The sequence below is a fragment of the Danio aesculapii genome, chromosome 13 (assembly GCF_903798145.1).
Source record: "Danio aesculapii chromosome 13, fDanAes4.1, whole genome shotgun sequence".
NCBI classification, from domain to species: Eukaryota; Metazoa; Chordata; class Actinopteri; order Cypriniformes; family Danionidae; genus Danio; species Danio aesculapii.
The window spans coordinates 31294919-31316527 of record NC_079447.1 but is presented as its reverse complement, the minus strand read 5'-3'; the positions used below and the strand labels follow the sequence as shown (position 1 = coordinate 31316527).

The window sequence follows — 21609 nt, the reverse complement described above, 5'->3', positions numbered from 1 at the left end:
TTAAAATATATTAAAGGTTTTATGTATAGCAATGTATATGTAAAAGGGGCTTCTGAAGGATAACGAAGACATATCTTTTAGAATATACAAAACTTTGTTATAAAAGGGAATTATTAAACTGTGAGGCATCAGAAGGTAATTTGGATGCCTTGAAAGTCATATACCAAAGAAATATTTCTGAAATCATCCAACCTTAAAAAACAAAGTTATATATTTCAGTTTTTTAATTCATCAATAAGAAAAATTATAGAATAATAATTTCGTTTTGGGAGTATTTTCCTTATTTATTTATTCCCCCAGACCATGCTGGAATGTAATTGGATGATGTGTGAGCACGTGACATGCGGAAGCGTCGCAGACTCAAGCATGTCGCTCCTGCGTGACCTACACAAGTTAAGCTTTATTAGCCAGAATATGAATTGTTCAATTTAATAGAGCATTCATAAAAAAGCGAAAATGGACCCCAACTTACAGTACTGGCAAAACAATGGACAGGTACTTCATTAACTCAGTGTGTTGTTGTAAATTCGCGTTGTGAATTATATTTGTCTTCTTTATGAAATGACGAGTGCAGAACTAAAATAATACATCCTTGATTTCGCAGTCTTTTCTGAGCAGACTGGGTCTCTGGTCCAAAATCCTCGACCCCACTTTACTGTTATCACAGGTGTGTAGCTGCTGCAGCAGCACAACAACATGATATAAAGCTCTATTTATATGTATTATGTAGGATGGACAGAACGAAAAATAATATTGTTTGCATGAAATGAACGACAGTATAATGCCCTGTTTGCTTTTGTATAGGCTGAAATAGAGGAGGCCCGGACGCTTATTCAGAATGAGGGAAATACACAGGGAAAAAATAATAAGGTAAGCAACTCTTGTCTGTTTGTTTCCGTGATTTAAGGAGTTTAATAACCTGACAGCATTTCTTTATCTCTTTTTAGGTCTCTAACGCCTGGTTACTGTCTCTTGTAAGTTATTTTGTATAGCTTTATATTGTTTATTTTGTCATTTATATTTTTCAAGTGAGAATAACTTCTATGCACAGATAACTGATTCCTCACTAATGTCACAATAGAGGCTAAGGCATTCCCTCAAGTGCCAAAAAATGTATAAACACAGAGTATTTTAAAAAGGATTAACAAAAATTATAAAAACATTTGTTTATTTTAGAGTACTAGCTAAACATAAAATAGATGAAACAGATCATTCTTATAAAGTGTTACTTTACAGATGAGAATGGTAGACTGAGGTAAAGTTGGTTTTATATTCACACATTCTCCTTAATATTATAATGTCAGAAAAGTGTCATTTAAAAATTCTAAAATCATATTAACCACCAATGACTATCAAAGTACAACATCATTTGCAGTCTATTAGATAGTGCTAATGTTGTTTTGAAGGCATAGTTTAATGAGATTTCAGACACAGTATTCAAATTAGCATGGTAAACAATATAGGGTCCGTTAAAATGAACAAATGTGCGAATATAAAACCAACTTAACATCACTGAATGGATATCTAAATGTGGTTTAAGGCTGTTTGTTTTGCACTAATCTAAACCTTGCTATTCATATTTTAGTCATCGGTCCATAGCGATACTGGATCCGTAATTTCACCAGCATATCGTTCTCAAGGTAGCAGAATTGAGTTTTTTTTTGTGGTTTGTTGTAATTTATAAGATAAAAATATTCCTTCAGCTGTTTACAGCATTTTGCATTAATTTTGCATTGAGAATGTGCTCTGATTACACCTGTTTCTCTTGATTTTTCAGTTTTTCTGCCTATTTCTGCCCCCTTGGTGAGTTAAAAAAATAGTAAAATGTGGTGTCCGTGCATGATTGTTGAGTTTTTAAAGACTAAATGTTTTTAATAATTTTCAAATGAAAGATTGCTCAAAATCTTGTTTCCGCAGGTTGTTGGGAGTTTAATAGCCCACAAAGGCATCAAATCTGCAATGTTTTGGCAAGTAAGTACATTCTACATTGTCTACATGTCTTGATTTTATGTCATTTCTTGTCAAATTAACCTGTTTTGTAATATTTTTTTCTATAGTTTGTGCTCCACACATACTGTGCAGGATTCAATCATGCTAACAGAAATGCAACTGCAACTAAGGTAAACTTGTTATTTTGTATTATTATCATCATTATTATAATTAAGTCACGGTGGCACAGAGCGTAGCACAATTGCCTCACAGCAAGAAGGTCACTGGTTTGAGTTTGCATGTTCTCCGCATGTTCCCGTGCGGTTTCCTCCGTGTGCTCCGGTTTTCCCCACAGTCCAAAGACATGCGAGACAGGTGAATTGAATAAGTTGAATTTGGTGAAATATAAGTTAAATATGGGTGTTTCCCAGTGTTGGGTTGTGGCTGGAAGGGCATCCACCGTGTAAAACATTTGCTGGATAAGTTGGCGGTTCATTCCACTGTGGCGAACCCTGATTAATAAAGGGACCAAGATAAAAAAAAAATGAATGCATGATAATGAAGTTTAATGAAACAAATGGTCTTTGTGTTGCTTAGCAGACTGTTATATCCAGTTATTTATTTTTTTCTTAGGATAACAAAACCTCAGTGAAGCAGTCCCTTCTTATACTTGGAGCTGTTTCCTACTCAACAGTTACAGGGGTAAGAGAGCTTTTTTATGTCACAGTCCTGGTTTCTCAGTAATAAACCATATTCCTCTGATATCTTATGTTGAGAGAGTTGTTGACAGGTTTGTGAATCTCATGAAAGCTTCATTAGTGTCAAAACAGAGATTATTTCAAGAGATAATATTTCAGTTAAAGAAAATTAAACGTACAGTAATGTAGGACCATTTGAATTCATCAAAATGTTGTGCATTTTAATATTAATATGATTTTAATACACATTGGGGATCATTAATAGGGACTTCCTGATGGCTAAGCTCACATGGAACCTATGCACACAGATATCTGCAGATTTTTTGCCCATCATTAAGTCTATGTATTTAATTGTGTAAATGTGTGTAAATTTATATTTATTCAGTTTTTAAATTCATTTCACTAATAATATTATGATATAATAATAGTAATGTGAAAATTTTCATATGATTTATTTACAATACAGGTTGTAAAGTATTATGTAGATATATTATTCTTTAAGTAGATATATTATATGAGAGACTTGCTTTATTTATCAAATAAGATATCTAATTGGATTTGCATTGTAAACATTAAATAAAAGTTCTAAATGTGTATATATATTTTTTTCATATATTAAGTTTTTCTCCGGGTGCTCCGGTTTCCCCTCACAGTCCAAAGACATGCGGTACAGGTGAATTGGGTGAGCTAAATTGTCCGTAGTGTATGGATGTTTCCCAGAGAAGGGTTGCAGCTGGAAGGGTATCCGCTGCGTTAAACGTGCTGGCGGTTCATTTCGCTGTGGCGACCCCGGATTAATAAAGGGACTAAGCTGAAAAGAAAATGAATGAATGAATATTAAGTTTTTAGTTATAATACTCCTAAAATCATTCTGCATAAATCTGCAAATTTTACACAAATTCTTTGCAGAAATAGCAAAAAACGTCCGCAGATTCTGTCTGGCCCTACTGATGGCTTAGGGTCATCATAAAAGAGAACTGCTACAGATCAACAGAATTTGTCACTGGCCCAATCTTTTTAAACCTTGGCAAATTTGTATTTTTATTGTGCAAAGAACCATACATGATAACTTCATTGACATTGATTACAATTCAGAGAATCTCATCTTTATGTCTACAATGTAGATTGCGTCAAAGCAGCTTAACATAGATGTTCTAGTAAAATAAACTTCAGAAAACTTTAAAGCTTCAGTTCACTTATCACAGTTGAAGTTCAGTTTAGTTCAGTGTAATGCAAATGTCACTGCTGAAAGCCGAAAGTTTCATCATTTAAGTACCTGGGTGTATATTGGAATCACAAGCTCGATTGGTCTGAAAATACAGTTGAGGTGTACAAGAAGGGTCAGAGTTGCATTAATTTATTAGGACGACAGATCTTTTGGTCTGTGTCAGACACTGTTAAAGACTTATGAATCTGTGGTGTCTTCTGTGATTCTGTATGCTGTAACCTGCTGGGGAGGGGGACTGTTGGTGAAAGAGAAAAACAAATTAAATAAGCTTATAAAAAGGGCAGGTTCTGTTGTAGGGGTGTGTACTACCCACTATAGAAGAGATTGCACACGATCGAATGATTGACAAAATTTGTTAGTATGATGAACCACGATAGTCAAGCCCTTTTTGATACAGTCCAATCATGTGCAAGCTCTTTAGCTCAAGATTAATTCAGCCCTGGTGTTACAGGGAATGATACAGGAAGTCTTTTTTACCAACAGTGATCAGATTGTATAACCAAAGTCATACTAGATGAATTATGCTGGATTGTAATAGCATTAATACTGTAGATGAACTAGTGTCTACTCGTTGTTTGAAACTAAGGTGTGCAGTATGAATGTAATTTTATTAATAGTAATGTATTTTTATATATGTAACTTATTTTATTTATCTTATAGTCTAAACAAACACATAAAACCTAATTTTTTATTAAGTCATAAAGATTAAAAGTAAAAATGTTACCCCTGGTAACATGCTAGGGTTTTTCCAAAGAATGTTTTAGTGAGTGTCCTATATAGTGTTAAAGCTTGTGATGTGAAATTACTCAATTTGGTATACTGTTTTCCATCTTTTTACTCTTGAATAAACGAATACATACAAAATATAACAGTCTTGATGAGGACGTTGCCTTCAATAGCAATTGGATTGAGCAGCTAAGATATAAATAAGATGTGCATTATTACTGGATGTGTGCATTGTATCATATATTGACTGCATCCTAATTTACCAGCCAGGTGTCTGTAGGTTTGTTAATCCCTCAAAAAAGCAGAAAGAGAAAATGTAATGTTCTTTCTGAATAACCTTTACAAAGATTAATCTATATTTAATTTGTAGATTGATGACTATGCAGTTTTTTTTACATTTGATTCTGTACTTAAACACCTACAATGTTTGATGTTTCAGCGTTATATTTATTAGCCAGTAAAATTGGAATCAAGAGTTGTGAAACTGATTCATAATAATAATAATAATAATAAAAGAGTATAAACAAGACTAAGGTATAAATATATACAGTTGTCCCCCCTGAATTATTAGCCCCTATTTATTTTTTTCCCCAATTTCTGTTTAACGGAGAGATTTTTAACACATTTCTAAACATAATAGTTTTAATAACTCATTTCTAATAACTGATTTATTTTTTCTTTGCCATGATGACAGTAAATAATATTTTACTAGATATTTTTAAGACACTTCTATACAGCTTAAAGTGACATTTAAAGGCTTAACTAGGTTAATTAGGTTAACTAGTCAAATTAGGGTAATTAGGCAAGTTATTGTATAAGGATGATTATTTATTATTAGTCATTTATTATTAGAAATGAGTTATTAAAACTATCATGTTTAGAAATGTGTTGAAAAAAATCTGCTCTCCTTTAAAGAGAAATTGGGAAAAACATTAATGGGGGCTAATAATTCTGACTTCAACTATATATATATATATATATATATATATATATATATATATATATATATATATATATATATATATATATAGTATATAACTATCTCAAATGTTGGTGTCATTAATATTATTTTGTTCATAATAATACAAGATAACATGGCTCTAAATATTTTTTAAAACTTATTTTTGGTTTTGCAGATTAAATGTTGGCAAGGCAACAATATTAATAAATAAATACAACAAATAATTTGTGGAGAACATGCATGCCATTTGAATTTATTTGCATTTTCGAATTAATACATCGCAGTACTATTCTACACTATAATTAAAATGTTTTTTTCTGATTTTGCCGTCTCTTCCAGGCTCTTCCTCAAATTATACTCCAGCGTTTGAGACTCATCAGTTCTGTGACTCAGACCATCTGTAGGTCATTTTTGCCTGTTCCTCTCGCAGGTACAAAATCATCCATGTTTTTTTTTTCAATATTGTTACTCCAGAGTAATAAAACCTTTAAAACATTTTAAATCAAGTGTGTTTTTCTTAGCTGGTCTAGCTGCATTTAACATATTGGTGGTGAGAAGCGAAGAGTCTGAAAATGGAATAAGCGTGTTCGATTCTAATGGTAATGTTGTCGGAGTCTCAAAGGAAGCTGGTTTTAAGGTGCGACTGCAACAGAACTCAATACTGTGTGCATTTTCTTTGATATCTCACACATAATCATTTATGGATTATTGGCATCATTTCATTTCAGGCTGTAAAGGAAACGGCTATCTCAAGAGCGACTCTCTTTGGTACCACTGCAGCTCTTCCTACTTTTCTGATGGCTCTCTTAGAAAGGTACAAATCAAAACTGTTTGCTTTCCACTTCACAGTTTGATCCTTAATATTTTGCTAGTGTTATAAATTGTTTTAGGAAGTAACATCTGTCTATTGTTCAAATTGACTACCCTTTCGTTATGTTAGTGTCTGTTTTTGCCCCATTGACTTTCATTAATATTACATCATGGTTTCCGCTACATTCATTCTTCCATGGCGGGGCGCCACACCAAAATTCACCCCGCCACGGCTACATTACTTCTCATTCAAAACATTCAGTCTGGTTGTTTTTTTAATAGCGGGATATAACCTCACCAAAACGTGTTAAAAGGTAAGTGAATTATAACAGCGCGACCTTTTCTGTAATCATAGAAGTGCAGTGCGTCATTTGTTTACCCTTTAACATGACATGGTAACTGACTGAATGACTGACTGAGAGGTGTGTGATGCTAGCAAACACGGCGAAGCTTTCAGTTAAGATGAACACAGTTTCCGTTTCACTTTACTTCAGGACGCAGTAATGCCGCTTGGTAGGTCTATTGGAGACATTCATAAATATTCCTAGCAAATCTAATGAATGTTGGAGACATACTTGTTACATAAACGCACTAAATCACACTTCAGCAGCGTTTATTTGAGAGCACACAAGATAATCTGCACTCGAGCAGCGTATATTTGAGGGTGCGCAAAAAGTTTTGTGCACGAACAGAGGAAATCAGCACATGCTCATATTACTTGAATGCGCTCTCGACTACTAATACTGCGCTCACAACATTTGTTATTGAAATAACGCCACAGGTAGTTGGTAGATCTGTGTAAAAGGCCCAACAGTCTGCTGCCACAGCTGGAAAAAATCCTAGAGGAAACACTGGACATTTTTTTGATTGCAAAGCCTTGACACCATATAATAATGCATTCTTGATTGTTATTGGTTTTCCCTGTTGGGAAGAGGTCAAATTTGTCATTTTTACTGTTGATCATCAGTTGGCATCATTAACCCTTTAGATAGGCCTGTGCAAAAAAGTTTCTGGCTTTTTTATGAAGTTCTACAGAGTAAAACAAGAAATTATAGTACATGTGCATAAATACACTTACTATATTTTCTATGTTCTGAGAGCTGAGGAGCTTATTTAGCTTTTCTCAGACATATCAAGGTAAGTGCACAAAGTTTACTTATACACACCCTGCACTCCATTTAACTCCATATAAAAGCCAGAAACCAAGTTTTTTGCACTGCAATTGATGATCAACAGCTAAAATTACAAATTTGACCTCTTCCTAACAGGGAGACCACCAACAATCAAGAATTCATAATAATATGGTGTCATGGCTTTGCAATCAAAATTGTCATTATAATGGAAGTCAATGGGGCAAAAACAGCCACTAACTTAAAATGGTAGCAGATTTGCCCAGATTGTACTGTTGAGCATTTTCCCAAAATTTGTCACCAAAAATCTTTCTATTTGCTGAAGCACGGAGAAAGTCGTGGCCAAATTAAGACTCAAAATCACCTCAGAGTTGATGAAAATGTCCCCGACAGCACACAAGGGTTCATTTATTTATTTATTTATTTTTTAATTTTACTTTTTTGGGGGGAAACAAAACCCTAAACATTTTGGCTAAGTGCCTTCATTAGTGTGTAAACCAATTACTCCCACCTCCCTCATTTTAAATCTATTACATTTACGTCATCAATTATTTAAATAAATTAAAAAAACATTCATTCATTCATTTTCTTTTCAGCTTAGTCCCTTTATTAATCTGGGGTCGCCACAGCGGAATGAACCGCCAACTTATCCAGCATATGTTTCACGCAGTGGATGCCCTTCCAGCCGCAACCAATCTCTGGGAATCATCCACACACACACTCTCCCACACACACTACAGACAATTTAGCTTACCCAATTCACCTATAGTGCACGTCTTTTGGAAACCAGAGCTAAAAAAACATCAAAAGGAATATATTTAAATTATATTTAGATCACTAGGATACTTCTTGAAACAATGTTATATTAAAAAATCAACACCGTATAAGATTTCAGCAACGCAATAGTTCGGTGCAAACTACACTACTGAGATGGTGTTATAAATAACATGTACTCTGCTCTTGTTGTTTCAGGGCCAAGTTTGTCCAAAGGAACCCAAGGTTAATCGCTCCAATTGGGAGCATGTGTACTGTCATTACTTTTGGCCTGATGATTCCTGTGTCTTTCAGTCTTTTTCCGCAGCTGGGCAAGGTAACATTCGATGTGTGACATATGTTAATTGTTAGTGCTAATCCATAACAAATCAGCTCATATTTATAAATATATCGTCAAGTTTCTGATTTTTTTTAAAGATGAAGTATGTCATATTGACACCCAGTGGTTGAACTAGGTATTGCACGCCTGGTTCAAAACACATGCCACAGAAGTGTGCTCAAGCTTTAAGTCTGATTTAAATCGTGTTCTAAATAAAAGCAACGGCACCCGATAGAAGGAATATTTTCCATATTAAAAGGAGTTTTTGTCCTAACCAACACCTGAAATTATTATTTTAGAAACAGCTTCTATTTCTTGCAGCTGAACATCAGAAAACTGACAATGATCACCTCAGGTACACCTCATGTGCTTTTATTTAGTGTTAAATGCTAATAATGTGTGCTTGAATGTCATTTCACATGACATTTATTGCCACACTACTGAAACCGGCAGCAGATAATTAACCTCAGATCTTAAAAATGAAATAAACCATTTGAAATTGAACTTTAGAACTGTTACTCTGTGCAAGCCAACACATATCAGTGATTCAGCATGCACATTTAATATTATTAAAGAGGTTTAATATGTATTAATTAGATTATAAACCTTACCATTTTGATGTAATGCAGTAAGTGCACTATTCTGTGCTTCTGAATGGCTGTATTTAAATTTCTGTCGCGTTTCGCCAGATTGCTTATCACTGCAAATCTCATCACATAGCTTTTTTTCACAGTGTTTTTAGAACACAGGGTTACGATGTTACCTGCTCACCTAATGTTAACGCTCATAATTTTTATATTGTTTGCTAATGAATAACCTCATGTGGAACTCTGAATCCGCGTCTCATTTCGGAGTCTGCTACTGTCCACTGAAGGTCACATTTCTGTCAAGGACACACACTTTGAGAGCCCTCCTGACCGAAATACGCGGTTTTCCACTAAGGCAACCTGGGGTGCTGAAATATATTTGGCTAAACTGGCATTGGGCGGGTTAAATGACCAAAACAAAGACAGTCGTTCCGGCACGCAATGCACATTTTCAAAGCATAATATCTGACTTCAGCATTGTTTTTCAGATAAACAAGAATGTTCACTTGGCATGTTTCTTAAATATCTGCAAATATATTATTGTATTTTCATGCTTTAAAAGAGTCAGAAACTTACATACAGCACATTTATCTTTTAAAATTCAATTCAATTAAAGTTTAGTTGTATAGCGCTTGTTAAAATAATTATTGTTTCAAGCAAATCAGAAATGCATTCATTGATGAGTATAATTAAAGTTAAGCAACTTTTGTTTTTGCAGATAAAGAAGGAGAATTTAGAAAAGGAGTTTCAGTCACTTGACGGTAATGAGGAGCTGTTTTACCACAGAGGATTGTAATGCTGACATTGCAAACTTGCCTATTTGAGGGTGACTATTATTGACATTTTTTGCAGACACAAAAGAACAATAAAAATAATACAGTATACTAAATGCCTAGTTCATTTTTTGCAACTCAGCCTTTACAAAAATATTTTATTAATAATGAATCAATGCTACAGTAGTGCTTAAACAGCCCTGATTACGCCATTTTAAAAGATTGAAATTATGGTCTCCAACAAAAGGTAAAATAAATGAATAAATGCTTCTAATATAAATTGCAGCATTAACTCTTTTCTCAGTGTCAAAAAACCTCTCTGCTAAATTAAAAACCCATCATAGCAGAACTTTAATGGCTAAAGGAAGAGGGACAAATATATGTTTTTGAATCTGTATTAATTTAATAGCTGCATTTCAGGATGAAAATGGTTTAAACACTTCACTGAAATGGATCTGAACAAATAATACTAAAAGACACTTAAACATTCATCACGTCATCAGACCCTTTTTTCACTTTTGGACGTTTTAAATATATTAATTGTTCACATTTATTCAAACATCAGAGGAAACATCAATGTTTGAGTTAGGTAGAGTCTGACCATCCTCATATATTACAAGACATATTGCATGTATGATCAGAATGTCTTTCAGGATCTCTTTAGGCACAGAGATTAGTAATTGATTACAAGGGGATTACCATTAAGAAGATTAAACAAAAAGCACAAAGGAATGTAAATGTCAATATTATATGCACTCAATGGAAATGCAAAATGTGGGAACAAAGTTAGGAATCTAAAAATTAGGAATGAATATTTATACTTTCAAATACTATATATTAATAAAAAGTACTTTTACAGGAATATACCTACAGATTGTTAATTAAAATCATATTCATTCCAATCATTTTGGCACTCTGGTTTTTCAGGATTTAATTTCTTTACATTCAGCATTTAATGGAACCCAATTCTATTTTAGATTAACAAAGACATATATTCACGGCTACTGTTTTTCAGCCAATGATAAACTTCCAGTGAAAGGTTTACATGGCTATTTTAAATTTCATAAGTTTCCTTATACAGCATGTATATTCCTTATGTAATGTAATTAAAATATAATCTGTTAAATAGACTTAAGCATTCATTTAGTTGTTCAAGCGTAAAATGAGATGAAAGACCATGTAAACACTAGCACCGTCAGTAGCAGCAGGCAGAAACTCCATTAAAATTATATTTGTAAAATAAATTTCCATATTTTAAAGACATGGTGCAAAAAAATGAATTTAATGCAGTGCATCTTGCCTGGTCTGATACCCATTTTATATCATATAACTATCAGGCACTGAAGATCACTGATCTTTGAAGAAATTAGATCTTAAACGTGGAAACTTTGTCATGGCGTGACTGGAAGCACTTGGGCTGGCTGAAAATTTAAAGTCTGTGTGCATACTAGCCATTAACAACACTATTATTGTTTTACAGTTAAATGTCTTTTAGTTATGTATGAAGTAAGCAGCTGAGAGCCCTTTTACATCAATGTGCAATGTTTTAATCTTAAAAAAAAGTTAAAACCGCATGCAAAACTATGATTATGAACAACTTAATTAGATACCTCAGGAATGCTTATGCATATATTGTTCCTTAACTTGGATCAAAGTGCTACCAAAAGGTTTGAAAATTATTATTTTTTTAAATCAAACCTGTGTTGATGCTTAGAAATATCGCATTCAGCATTAAATCTTAAATAGACACGTTAAGCAGTCATGAACAAATTTAGGACACCCTATTGAATTTCATGGTTTTCATAGTCCTTGGCAGGATTTAATATTTGGAAGATAAATCCTCAGATGAACAACATCACATGACATATCACACCATGTTATTATTTACAATATAAAGCCAAGATATAAAAGCCATGGGTGACAAACTTAGGATAGTTTATGATTCCGATTACTGTAGATCCACTTTTAGCAGTAGTTACTTAGGCCCAATCCCAATTCTACCCCTTAGCCCTTCCCCCTCATTTTGAGTGTTCATGATTCTCTTTAGCTTGAAGGCGTAGGGCTAAAGTGAAGGGCTAGATTGCCCTTGAAATGGAGATTTTCCAGGACCACACTCGAAACCAAGGGGTAAGAAAATTTCACAGAATACACCAGCCACAACGGCAGCACACAGAAGTCAGGAGATGCACAAATGAGTATTTTTGTCATCATTACGAATTTTTACAACAAACAAGCACATGTTTTAATACATTCATAACCGCGTTCGTGTTCTACAATCATGCTTTAAAAACAAATGCTAAATTCCTATATAGCAGTCCCACAACATTGTCACTCGAAGACACTCGAATACCCTGTCAGAAAAGTCTAGTGGCTGTGAATGACCTTTTTACAGTGTCTGCTATAATGTTAATGGTGTTTTTGGTGTGTTTACATAGATGAATATGGCCACTGTGTAAATACACAGTACAGTTACGATCTTATTGCCACATTACATCGTCATGATATCATTGCCTTCAGTGATTTCCTGAAGATAAATACCAAAAAAATAGTGCAACTGGAATAACTACAGCGGTCTCCGTCATCAATCTCATATGAAGCAAGAGATCATAATGACATATGGCGACCTGTGCAGGTGTTGTAGTGTTATGCCATTTCTTAGCGGTAAATTTTGAAGCCCGTCCCCTTCACACTCTGTTTCAAGGGCCAAGAGGAAGGGGAAGGGATAGAATTGGGATTGGGCCTTAATGTACTGATTGTCCTTAAGACATTATCAGTCTTTTAGAACATTCTGGAGGACTTTTGGAGTTTTTTCATCCCCACACAATTTTTCTGTGAGGATGAGGTTTGGATTTTGACGGGACTATTGCAACACTTGACATTTTTTCTTACTGTTGTCGATTTGCTTGGGATCATTGACTTGTTGCATGAAATGATTTCAGCTCAGATGTGTATTGTTAACACCTGAAGGCCCCCAATGATAATTTCAGGCATTTGATTAGCAGTGCCTGACTTCTGTCAATACTACATGTTGTTGTTCATCTGAGGTTTTATTTCCGAAATTTTAAGACCTGCCAGATTTCAGATCATTTTTAATGTCTTAATATGATATAAAAAGAAACATAATTTAATAGGGTGTCTTAACTGTTTGTAGTTATATTTTGTATGTCTTTATACCTTTATATTTCTATATGACCGGCTCGCATCTTCAAAATTAGACCAATATTCTTTTGAATGTTCCAGTTCAATATGTGATCTCACTGTAAATGGTAAATTCCTGAATGTGTTCATGCCTGTGGGTCAGGATCCAGCGACTGTTCAGATCTTCAGCAGTTGCTCAGCCGCTGCTAAGTGAAACAGGAAGTTCTCAGTCGCTGGAGGATAGTGCCGCTGCTTCAGACTCTCCAAAGTCAGTTTAGAGTTGTCTGCATCATCAGCCAGAGACATCAAGTTACTGAGGATCTCTTTAGTTTTGACTGAAATCTCCTGGAGATAAATTGAAACATGGAAAAAAAAGTGGTTAGGTTAAACTAACGTTGTGGGGTTTGCATTTTTGGATAAAGTTTCTGTAATCTGAAAAAGATATCATCTAACTATAAAAGAGTCATATTTGTTGAAAATCAGACTAACAGTCTAAAAAGGGTTTGAATGAGTAGATTTTAAAAGAACATCAAAATGCCAGACACAGACAGTTCAAACAGAGTTCAGCCATTTATGGTCTAAATCTAAGGGGCTTTGGGTTTTAATCATTTTTCATTTATTTGAGAATGGTTTGCCTTATAAATGTCAATACTGTAGGAATGAAAATTATCATATGCATTTGTTTATATGTCTTTTTCCACCAAAGAAGGCTCACACAAATTCCAAAGGCGGATACTGATAAGGTCAGGGCCTGGTGTGTGGACTTAGGGGGGGGTTTACGATGTGGTCCCATGTTGATTGGTCAGTTTGAATGTCTCAGTATTTATGCTTTGGTCACATGGTCAAGAAAGAGACAAAATAGCTGGTAAACTTTTGCTCTGCCTCTTTTCTTGGCCTGTCTTTTCCTGATCTGGTTCTCTCCTGCTCTGGAGGTCATCTTCTCTGCCTCTTTGAGGCCTACTTGTCTCTCTCTCTCTCCCCCTGTCTCTCTCTTTCTTTAGTAACTTTATTTTTACATTTAAGCTGGGTAAAACTTATATCATATGTTTTTATAATTTCAAATTTTATCATATTTTTTACAGTTATTTGTAACTAATTCAGTTGTAACCATAGAGAATTATTGTCATTAAATCATTTCATTTTCAAGTATTTGTGAATTACATTTGATTTAACATCAACACATAATTGCTCCATATTGCATACACTACAATCACATAATATCAACGCTCTCCCACAATTTTAGCTATTAATACTGCCATTATTATACCATCATGCTGATAACTTTTTAGTCGCTCGACAGAACAACAGTTCGAACTGCTGTGGTTAAAACCCATTCTTACAATACTTTCTGGGGGGCTTTTGTCTGCATGATCCGAAGATAACAAGTGACGTGCAGTGAGGTTTGTGGCTGGTGAGGCATTGACTTACAAATATATGCACCCAATTTATTTGCCTCCCAAAAAACAAGGTGGATGCCACAGACAACTATAGACCATTTTGAGGGATGCAAACAATAACAATGGTTCTAACCTAGTTCCTGTTTTAGATTTTTAATATCTATAGCTTCAGATCATCCAAAAAAGGTCCACATATTGATAAAAATTTTATGGCAGCCGTTTTAACATTAAGATATAATTTAATTGCCTCTTGTCACAGTTATGAAATAGTTTCACAAGCAGGAAATGTTCATGGGCCGGTGAAATTGACACATTGAAATCGTCTATAATAAGCATCACAGGACCACAGCGGATACGCGGACCGCTCGCTCGCTCGCTCTTTCAATTTTGAGAAATTTTTGAGCAGAGATAAACATAAACTAACGGACTGCTTGAACTTTACTTGACTATGTAGAAGAAGAGCAACCACCGAAAAAGAATAACTGTGAACCCGCGTGCGCCCCCTTCATTGAGGTAGAGCTACTGCCTGCCTCACCTTATGTCTTTTCAGTGGGGCTTTATGTCCTTACACTACCAGACATTCGTGAAATACATTATCTATTACATGGAAAGTGAGGACATACAATAAAAACATCTACAGTGTATAAAAACATTTTAATAAACCATCACATTGGCTCAACCCAGTTTGCAAGGGATTGCACAATTTGATGCGAGGCATAGCTCGGTGCTGCCTCACCTCGCTGCTTACAGTGTAATTAAACAGGAGATATGCAAAATACAGCGATTTTGATCATAAAATCGATTGAAATGATTTGAATCATACAGAAATTGCATTTATAGCACAAATCAGTGGACAAATATTGATTTTATCATACATCTGAGGGTGATGACCGCAAATCTCCGGAAGATATCTCCGGAAGACTTTTTGTGCATGTTTTGATAATTTTGAGTTGCATTATGCAAGTCATTTTTGTAATATATGTTGTGGAAAGAAGTTAAAATACTGTAAGTATTTACCAGAAAATACAGCATGTTGTGTAGTTATTCATAGTTCACCTTAATAACCTGTGCATCTGTGCGATCAGCGTCCTCTGCAGCCTGAACTATGAAGTTGCCGATCTCTTTATGGAGTTTCCCCATTGACATTGCCTCTATAAACAGACGGTACAGTGGGTTAAACATCCACATGTCGATTCAGCTCAGTGCCAGTCACAAATCTCTCACCTTTGGCATTTTGTGAAACAGTAATCTCACTGTCTGGAAGATTAACAAACACATCATACAAGTCTGATCGGTCTCTGACTTCAGGATCGACAAACCCTGCCACATACCCTGCAGAGAACACAGAAATGATTAATAATAGTACTACATGTAGCAAAGTGTGGTAAACATATCAATATCTAGTGTATTAGAAGGAAAAGAAATGATCCTTACCTGTACAGACCTTTAGGTTTTCCAGCTCATCATTGTCCAGGTGAACAAAAGGGTGAAGGATGGACCAATCTTTCCTATGCCACACTAGACCAGGAAGAGCTCTGCTTTCACAAAAAAAAAAAAAAAAAAACTTTTTTTTTTTTTTTTTTTAAATCACACCTTAAAATAAGGTTTCACTAGATAATGTATCTAACATGAACTGATAATGAACAATGCTTGTACAGCATTTATAAATCATAGTCCAACATTTACTGATGTATTATTAACATCCAAATTCATGCTAGTTAACATTAGTTAATGCACCGTGAGCTAACAATGAATGACTGAATTTGCATTAACCAACAATCACTAGCAAAAACGTTTTGTTCATTGTTTGTTCATATTAGGAAATTCATTATCATTAACTAACACACCATAATGTAGTGTTACCATTTTTAAAAAAAAATCACTATTATCAAAAAAATTATATTTAAAAGTTTCATGTTACATTTTTTGTTTTGTTTTAAAATTTACCACTTTTTTATCAAAGGTTCATAAAATTTGTAAATTATTCTTTTACGACCATCAAAGAATCTTGCTGCAAATGTATTTTGTTTCTGCAAAAATATTTTGATTATGTTTTTAGCAAAGCTGCGAAGACAACAAAGTTGTCTTGTTATCCAATCACATGAGATCAGTTGTGGTCAAGTCATATGAGTTTTTCTGTTGCACATATTTATATTTGATCAATGGTTTTATTGTAGTTTTTCATGTTGTCCTATATATATATATATATATATATATATATATATATATATATATATATATATATATATATATATATCTCCACCTATCTCCACCTAAATTGAGTTTGTAATTATTTGAGTTTGTAATTATTTTATACTTGTGTATATGTACATATTTTATGTAGATTTTAGACGTGTACAATTGAAGTCAGAATTATTAGCCCCCCTGTTTATTTTTTGTCCACAGTTTCTGTTTAACCGAGAGATTTTTTTCAATACATTTCTAAACATAATAGTTTTAATAACTCATTTCTAATAACTGATTTATTTTATCTTTGCCATGATGACAGTAAATAATATTTTACTAGATATTTTTCAAGACACTTTTATACAGCTTAAAGTGACATTTAAAGGCTAAACTAGGTTAATTAGGTTAACTAGGCAAGTTATTGTATAATGATGTTTTGTTCTGTAGAATATCAAAAAAAATATATAGCTTAAAGAGGCTAATAATTTTGGCCCTAAAATGGTGTTTAAAAAATTAAAAACTGCTTTTATTCTAGTCAAAATAAAACAAATAAGAGTTTCTCCAGAGGAAAAAATATTACCAGACGTACTGTGAAAATGTCCTTGCTCTGTTAAATATCATTTGGGAAATATTTAAAAAAGAAAGAAAAATTCAAAGGGGGCTAATAATTCTATATACTATATATATAATCTATATATTTTATTTTCATTTACAATCCATTATTTCAATCCATAATTTTTTTAAAGCTGGAATTTCAAAATGTCCATAATATTATATTAATGGAAAAACTGCTAAAACATTGTTTTCTGAGCACTAGAACAGCATGTCAGAATGATTTCTCAATAGCAATGTGACAATGAAGATATTTTGAATAACAAAATCAAGAGAAGTAATTTTTAAATTTACAATATAACTTCTACATATTTTAGTAAATCTTCCTCAATAGGATTAAGAATGCTAATTAAGGAAATTTATTTTTCATAGAAATTTCAGTGTTTACCTTGTGAACTCCAGCAGTGCCTCAATTCGTGGATGATACACCACCACTCGTTTCTTCAGCATTAGTGCTGTGTATAGGATGATGGTTTCCATACCAAACTGTGACACAACATCTAAAAAAATTTTTTTTAAATGATATGTCTTATAAAGTCTTAACTATACTGCAACAAACTATAAAGCTTTTTTTAACTGAAATGAGACGTTTTTTTGGAAAGGTTTAAATAAAATTTATTATTAAGCACATGGCTATGATAAGTAAAAGTATATGATGCATTACATCAGGTGACATTAGCTGTTCAGTTCTTGCTAAATGCTACTGGAAGTGCTTGTAATGTGCATTAAAATGTTCATTGTTACCTTTTAAAGAGCCAGCCAGGAGAGCCTTCCTGACATCATAATCTTTAAGAAGGAAAGAGCCGTTCTCATCACTCTGGCATATTCCTTTAGTCAGAACAGCAATGTAGCCTTCCATCATCTTCACAGGACTTCCATGTTTCATGTATGTCCTGGACAAAATCAAAAAGATGCTTACAGACAAAAATAATGACCAAATAATAAATAATGGTGTAGGCCAGCAAAAGTAACGTTGGAAATTATGAATATAATTCTGGAATGCTTTTGAATATAATTCTCATTCTGATCTTGTTTTAAAGAACAGACTTTATATCATTTAAATAAAAAAAGTTATGTCTATTGTAATAAAAACGTACTGTGATAAAACTTTAATATTTTATACTTTAATTTTTATTTATAATATATAAAAATATTATATATATAGAAATCCACAAATTAGTTCAGAAGATTATTGGTAAATCTTTTGCCCTATCTCCAGTTATTTATCATCCTCCTAACATTCCTTCTGTCAATATGTGGATAAATCGGCCATTTTCTTACTCTTAGAAAAACTGACTCATGACTTGCGTCAAAAATCAGATGATTTCTGGCATATCTGGAATCCTCTATGGCAATTTTTGAACAATGTATCTTAAAAGACTATTTTTATAATTATTTCATATTTGTTTTAAAAAAAAATTGTTAATTTTACACTTCATAAAAGACTTGAATTACTAGCCGATGGACGATTGTATAATAGTATAATTGTATAATATATTATTGTATATGATGACATGAGACACCTATACCAGTGTCATTGCAAATCTTTAAATAAATGTTTATAAAAAAAGCAAATACATATATATATATATATATATATATATATATATATATATATGTGTGTGTGTGTGTGTGTGTGTGTGTGTGTGTGTGTGTGTGTATATATATATATAAATGCGTATTGTAAACAAAAAAGGTTGTTGTTTTTTTTACTTGCCTGTATGTCAACTTGTTCTTGGGGACTTCCGAAACCAAAATATGGACTTAATTTAATTTATTTATTATAATTCCTCCTAGTGGCACTTTAACACTAAAACCATTCATTCACATACAACACAGGGAGTGTGTTAAACATACCTGCACAGAACTCTACTGAATGCAGCGTATTTTTCAGGGTTGAAGTCCTTAGCTGTGACAACTATTGAGAAATGTGTCACCTTTGAATGAAATGGAACATTCAGTTATCATTTACATTAAAAATATGTACTTTAGGCTAACACACATATAAATAGAAGAAGTCACAAAATACATTTTAGTACGCACTGTAATATTTTATAACTCCCACCCTCTCAATTGTCCACAAAAATATTAAAACCTGAATGAAATGCTCCACATTGTCCAGATGGAAGTTATGTTTTGGGGACTCATTTTGAGATTCTTGTCAAACACAACTCTAGATTTTTTTTCAAACTAAATTATTATCTAATAGTAATTTTATTCATGCACACTCACAGAGATTGTTAAATAAGTGGTTAACACAATGCTAGACATTTTTATTCAGCCCCACTCTTTTAAGTTTATCCATTTACATAACTCATCCAGTCATTTGTGATGTTATTGTAATTTTCACCCATTAAAGTACTCTAGAATTAGGTAGATAGTAGGTTAAATCTCTAAGTCTCGTACCTTTTTAAGCACAGTGGGCTCCTGGACCTCGACAGTGGTGATGTAGTACCACGTCCGACAGTACTGTCCAAATACAAAGGTGTGCAGTACCTGATTGTCCAGCGTCAAGCAGCATTTTCTCAACATCACTTCTCGAAGATCAGCATCGATGGAAGGATAACACCAAACCCAAAGTGTGTCTGCATTTACATCCTTCTCTGTGGAAAAGAGAAATTATGTTACTAGCAATATAATAATTATTTTATAAATTATACTGAATTCATGTTATTCAATTTCATGGCGTTTTCTTCTACACAAAACCAAATGACAAAATGCTAGAGAGTGGCTGCCTCAGTCCACATTGACTATCACTGTATATTGTCACCACAGAATGAAAGTGAATGGTGACCAGGCCAGAAAGAAAAATATTCTTCCATGGGTTAAAAAAATATATATAAGGGTCAATTAATAATAAGAGAATTGTATTTCTTGTTTAATTATCACTTTATTTTATGTAACTTTTGTTAACACATAATCTACACATATATAAATGGTTTAACACTTCAGTTTTTTTAACTTACCAATTAGTCCAAGGCTCAGCATCAGCTCTGGTGTAGCCATATCCCATAACTTATTCAGCGTAGTCTGGTTTTAATACGCTATGTTTATAGTTAAAACAGTTTATATCTTTTTAATGTTTGGAAAACATATGGAAGTCTTGTCAGCTCGAACAGACACGGTCCACTATGAAACACGACGGTATAACTTAGCCTATCCAGAAAACAATTAAAATGTACAAAAAACCCCACAAAAAAAACAGATTATTCACTTTAAATATGCAATTTTTATATAAAATGTCTGTGTTAATATTATTAAGTCGCTACTATCATATGAGTTTGGTCGAATCCGTTGCTAAGTTGTAATAAATCCGTTAAGTGCAGCATAGGAGGACAAAAAAAGGAAAAAGAAATATATATAAATCGAAAACTTGTCAAAAACACTAAGCATCCACTGATGGTCAAGTGATCAACACGCTTTTTCCGGGGTTTTTTTTCCGTCTGGCTTCAACTAAACATTTATAATCATACTGCCATCTTGTGGTTTGGTGTGATTCAAGTTGTCCATTTCGCAGACCTATATATATATATATATATATATATATATATATATATATATATATATATATATATATATATATATATATATATATATATATATATATATATATATATATATAGAAAATCAACTAAAATCATTAAAAAAATACCCACTGGTCCTACCCAATTTAGCCACATTGCTCGAATATCCTTTGTTTGTTCGTACTTTATATTATATTTTATATTTAAAACCACGCCACTGTTATTTTTAGGGTAATATAAATTAAAAAAGGGACCGCATTTCTAATATAGAAAATGGCACTATAAATCAAAAAATCACTGAAATCTTCTTTATAAATAAATAAATAAATAATTGCAGATAGTATGTTTTAGTTTTTATTTTTATTGTGGGTTCTAAACCCAGTTATGATCTAAAAAATTAATTAATATTATTATTATTATTATTATTATATAATCACATTTAACTTAAAATTTGTTAAATGTGTACACTATATTTGCATATTTATTCTGTAAAAAGACCAAATGTGTAACAGAGAATCAATGGAGAAGAGCTCTTCTACTGCTCTGATTGACTTTCTGCTGATCAACTGTTGTTTACATTTAAACCAGTTCAATATTCTGTCACCACGGCGACTTGAGTTTACACTGGAAATCAACACAACTCTCTGAATCTGCTCACTCAAGCTCTTTGAACTCTCCAGTCTGACAAGTTTCAGCAGATTTGTCTGATTTGGAAAGTTGATCTTAATGGAGCAACGACGCCTCCGAAGGACCAGGACTCTTCCAGCCCATCTGAAAGACTTCTGCCTGGAGGGTGTCCCATCTGTTCAGGATCCT

General features: G+C 33.3%; 2 protein-coding genes across 2 annotated transcripts; one reads left to right on the top strand and one right to left on the bottom strand.

Annotated features, from left to right (window-relative positions):
• Positions 1-341: 341 nt before the first annotated feature.
• Positions 342-10215, top strand: sfxn4 (sideroflexin 4). The gene is made up of 14 exons (XM_056470577.1): positions 342-495; positions 605-667; positions 805-870; positions 948-974; positions 1586-1640; positions 1778-1803; positions 1918-1971; positions 2058-2120; positions 2563-2631; positions 5882-5972; positions 6064-6179; positions 6271-6356; positions 8455-8572; positions 9881-10215. The coding sequence occupies exons 1-14, from the start codon at positions 457-459 to the stop codon at positions 9956-9958; spliced, it is 951 nt and encodes a 316-aa protein (XP_056326552.1). The 5' UTR covers positions 342-456; the 3' UTR covers positions 9959-10215.
• Positions 10216-10316: 101 nt separating this feature from the next.
• On the bottom strand, positions 10317-20685 carry dennd10 (DENN domain containing 10). Its single transcript, XM_056470575.1, has 9 exons — positions 20236-20685; positions 19676-19872; positions 19127-19206; positions 18014-18162; positions 17658-17769; positions 15905-16005; positions 15695-15802; positions 15527-15621; positions 10317-13418 (listed from the first exon to the last, which is right to left on the bottom strand). The coding sequence occupies exons 1-9, from the start codon at positions 20273-20275 to the stop codon at positions 13251-13253; spliced, it is 1050 nt and encodes a 349-aa protein (XP_056326550.1). The 5' UTR covers positions 20276-20685; the 3' UTR covers positions 10317-13250.
• Between the last annotated feature and the right edge of the window lie 924 nt (positions 20686-21609).

Bases quoted from the DNA above. Each gene is read 5' to 3' on its own strand.
- sfxn4 (XM_056470577.1), top strand. From the start codon at position 457: ATGGACCCCAACTTACAGTACTGGCAAAACAATGGACAG. The intron at 668-804 runs GTGTGTAGCTGC...GCTTTTGTATAG, and splicing joins CCACTTTACTGTTATCACAG to GCTGAAATAGAGGAGGCCCG. The intron at 975-1,585 runs GTAAGTTATTTT...TTCATATTTTAG, and splicing joins ACGCCTGGTTACTGTCTCTT to TCATCGGTCCATAGCGATAC.
- dennd10 (XM_056470575.1), bottom strand. From the start codon at position 20,275: ATGGCTACACCAGAGCTGATGCTGAGCCTTGGACTAATTG. The intron at 17,770-18,013 runs GTAACAATGAAC...AAATTTTTTTAG, and splicing joins CCTGGCTGGCTCTTTAAAAG to ATGTTGTGTCACAGTTTGGT. The intron at 15,803-15,904 runs GTAAGGATCATT...TGTTCTCTGCAG, and splicing joins AAACCTAAAGGTCTGTACAG to GGTATGTGGCAGGGTTTGTC.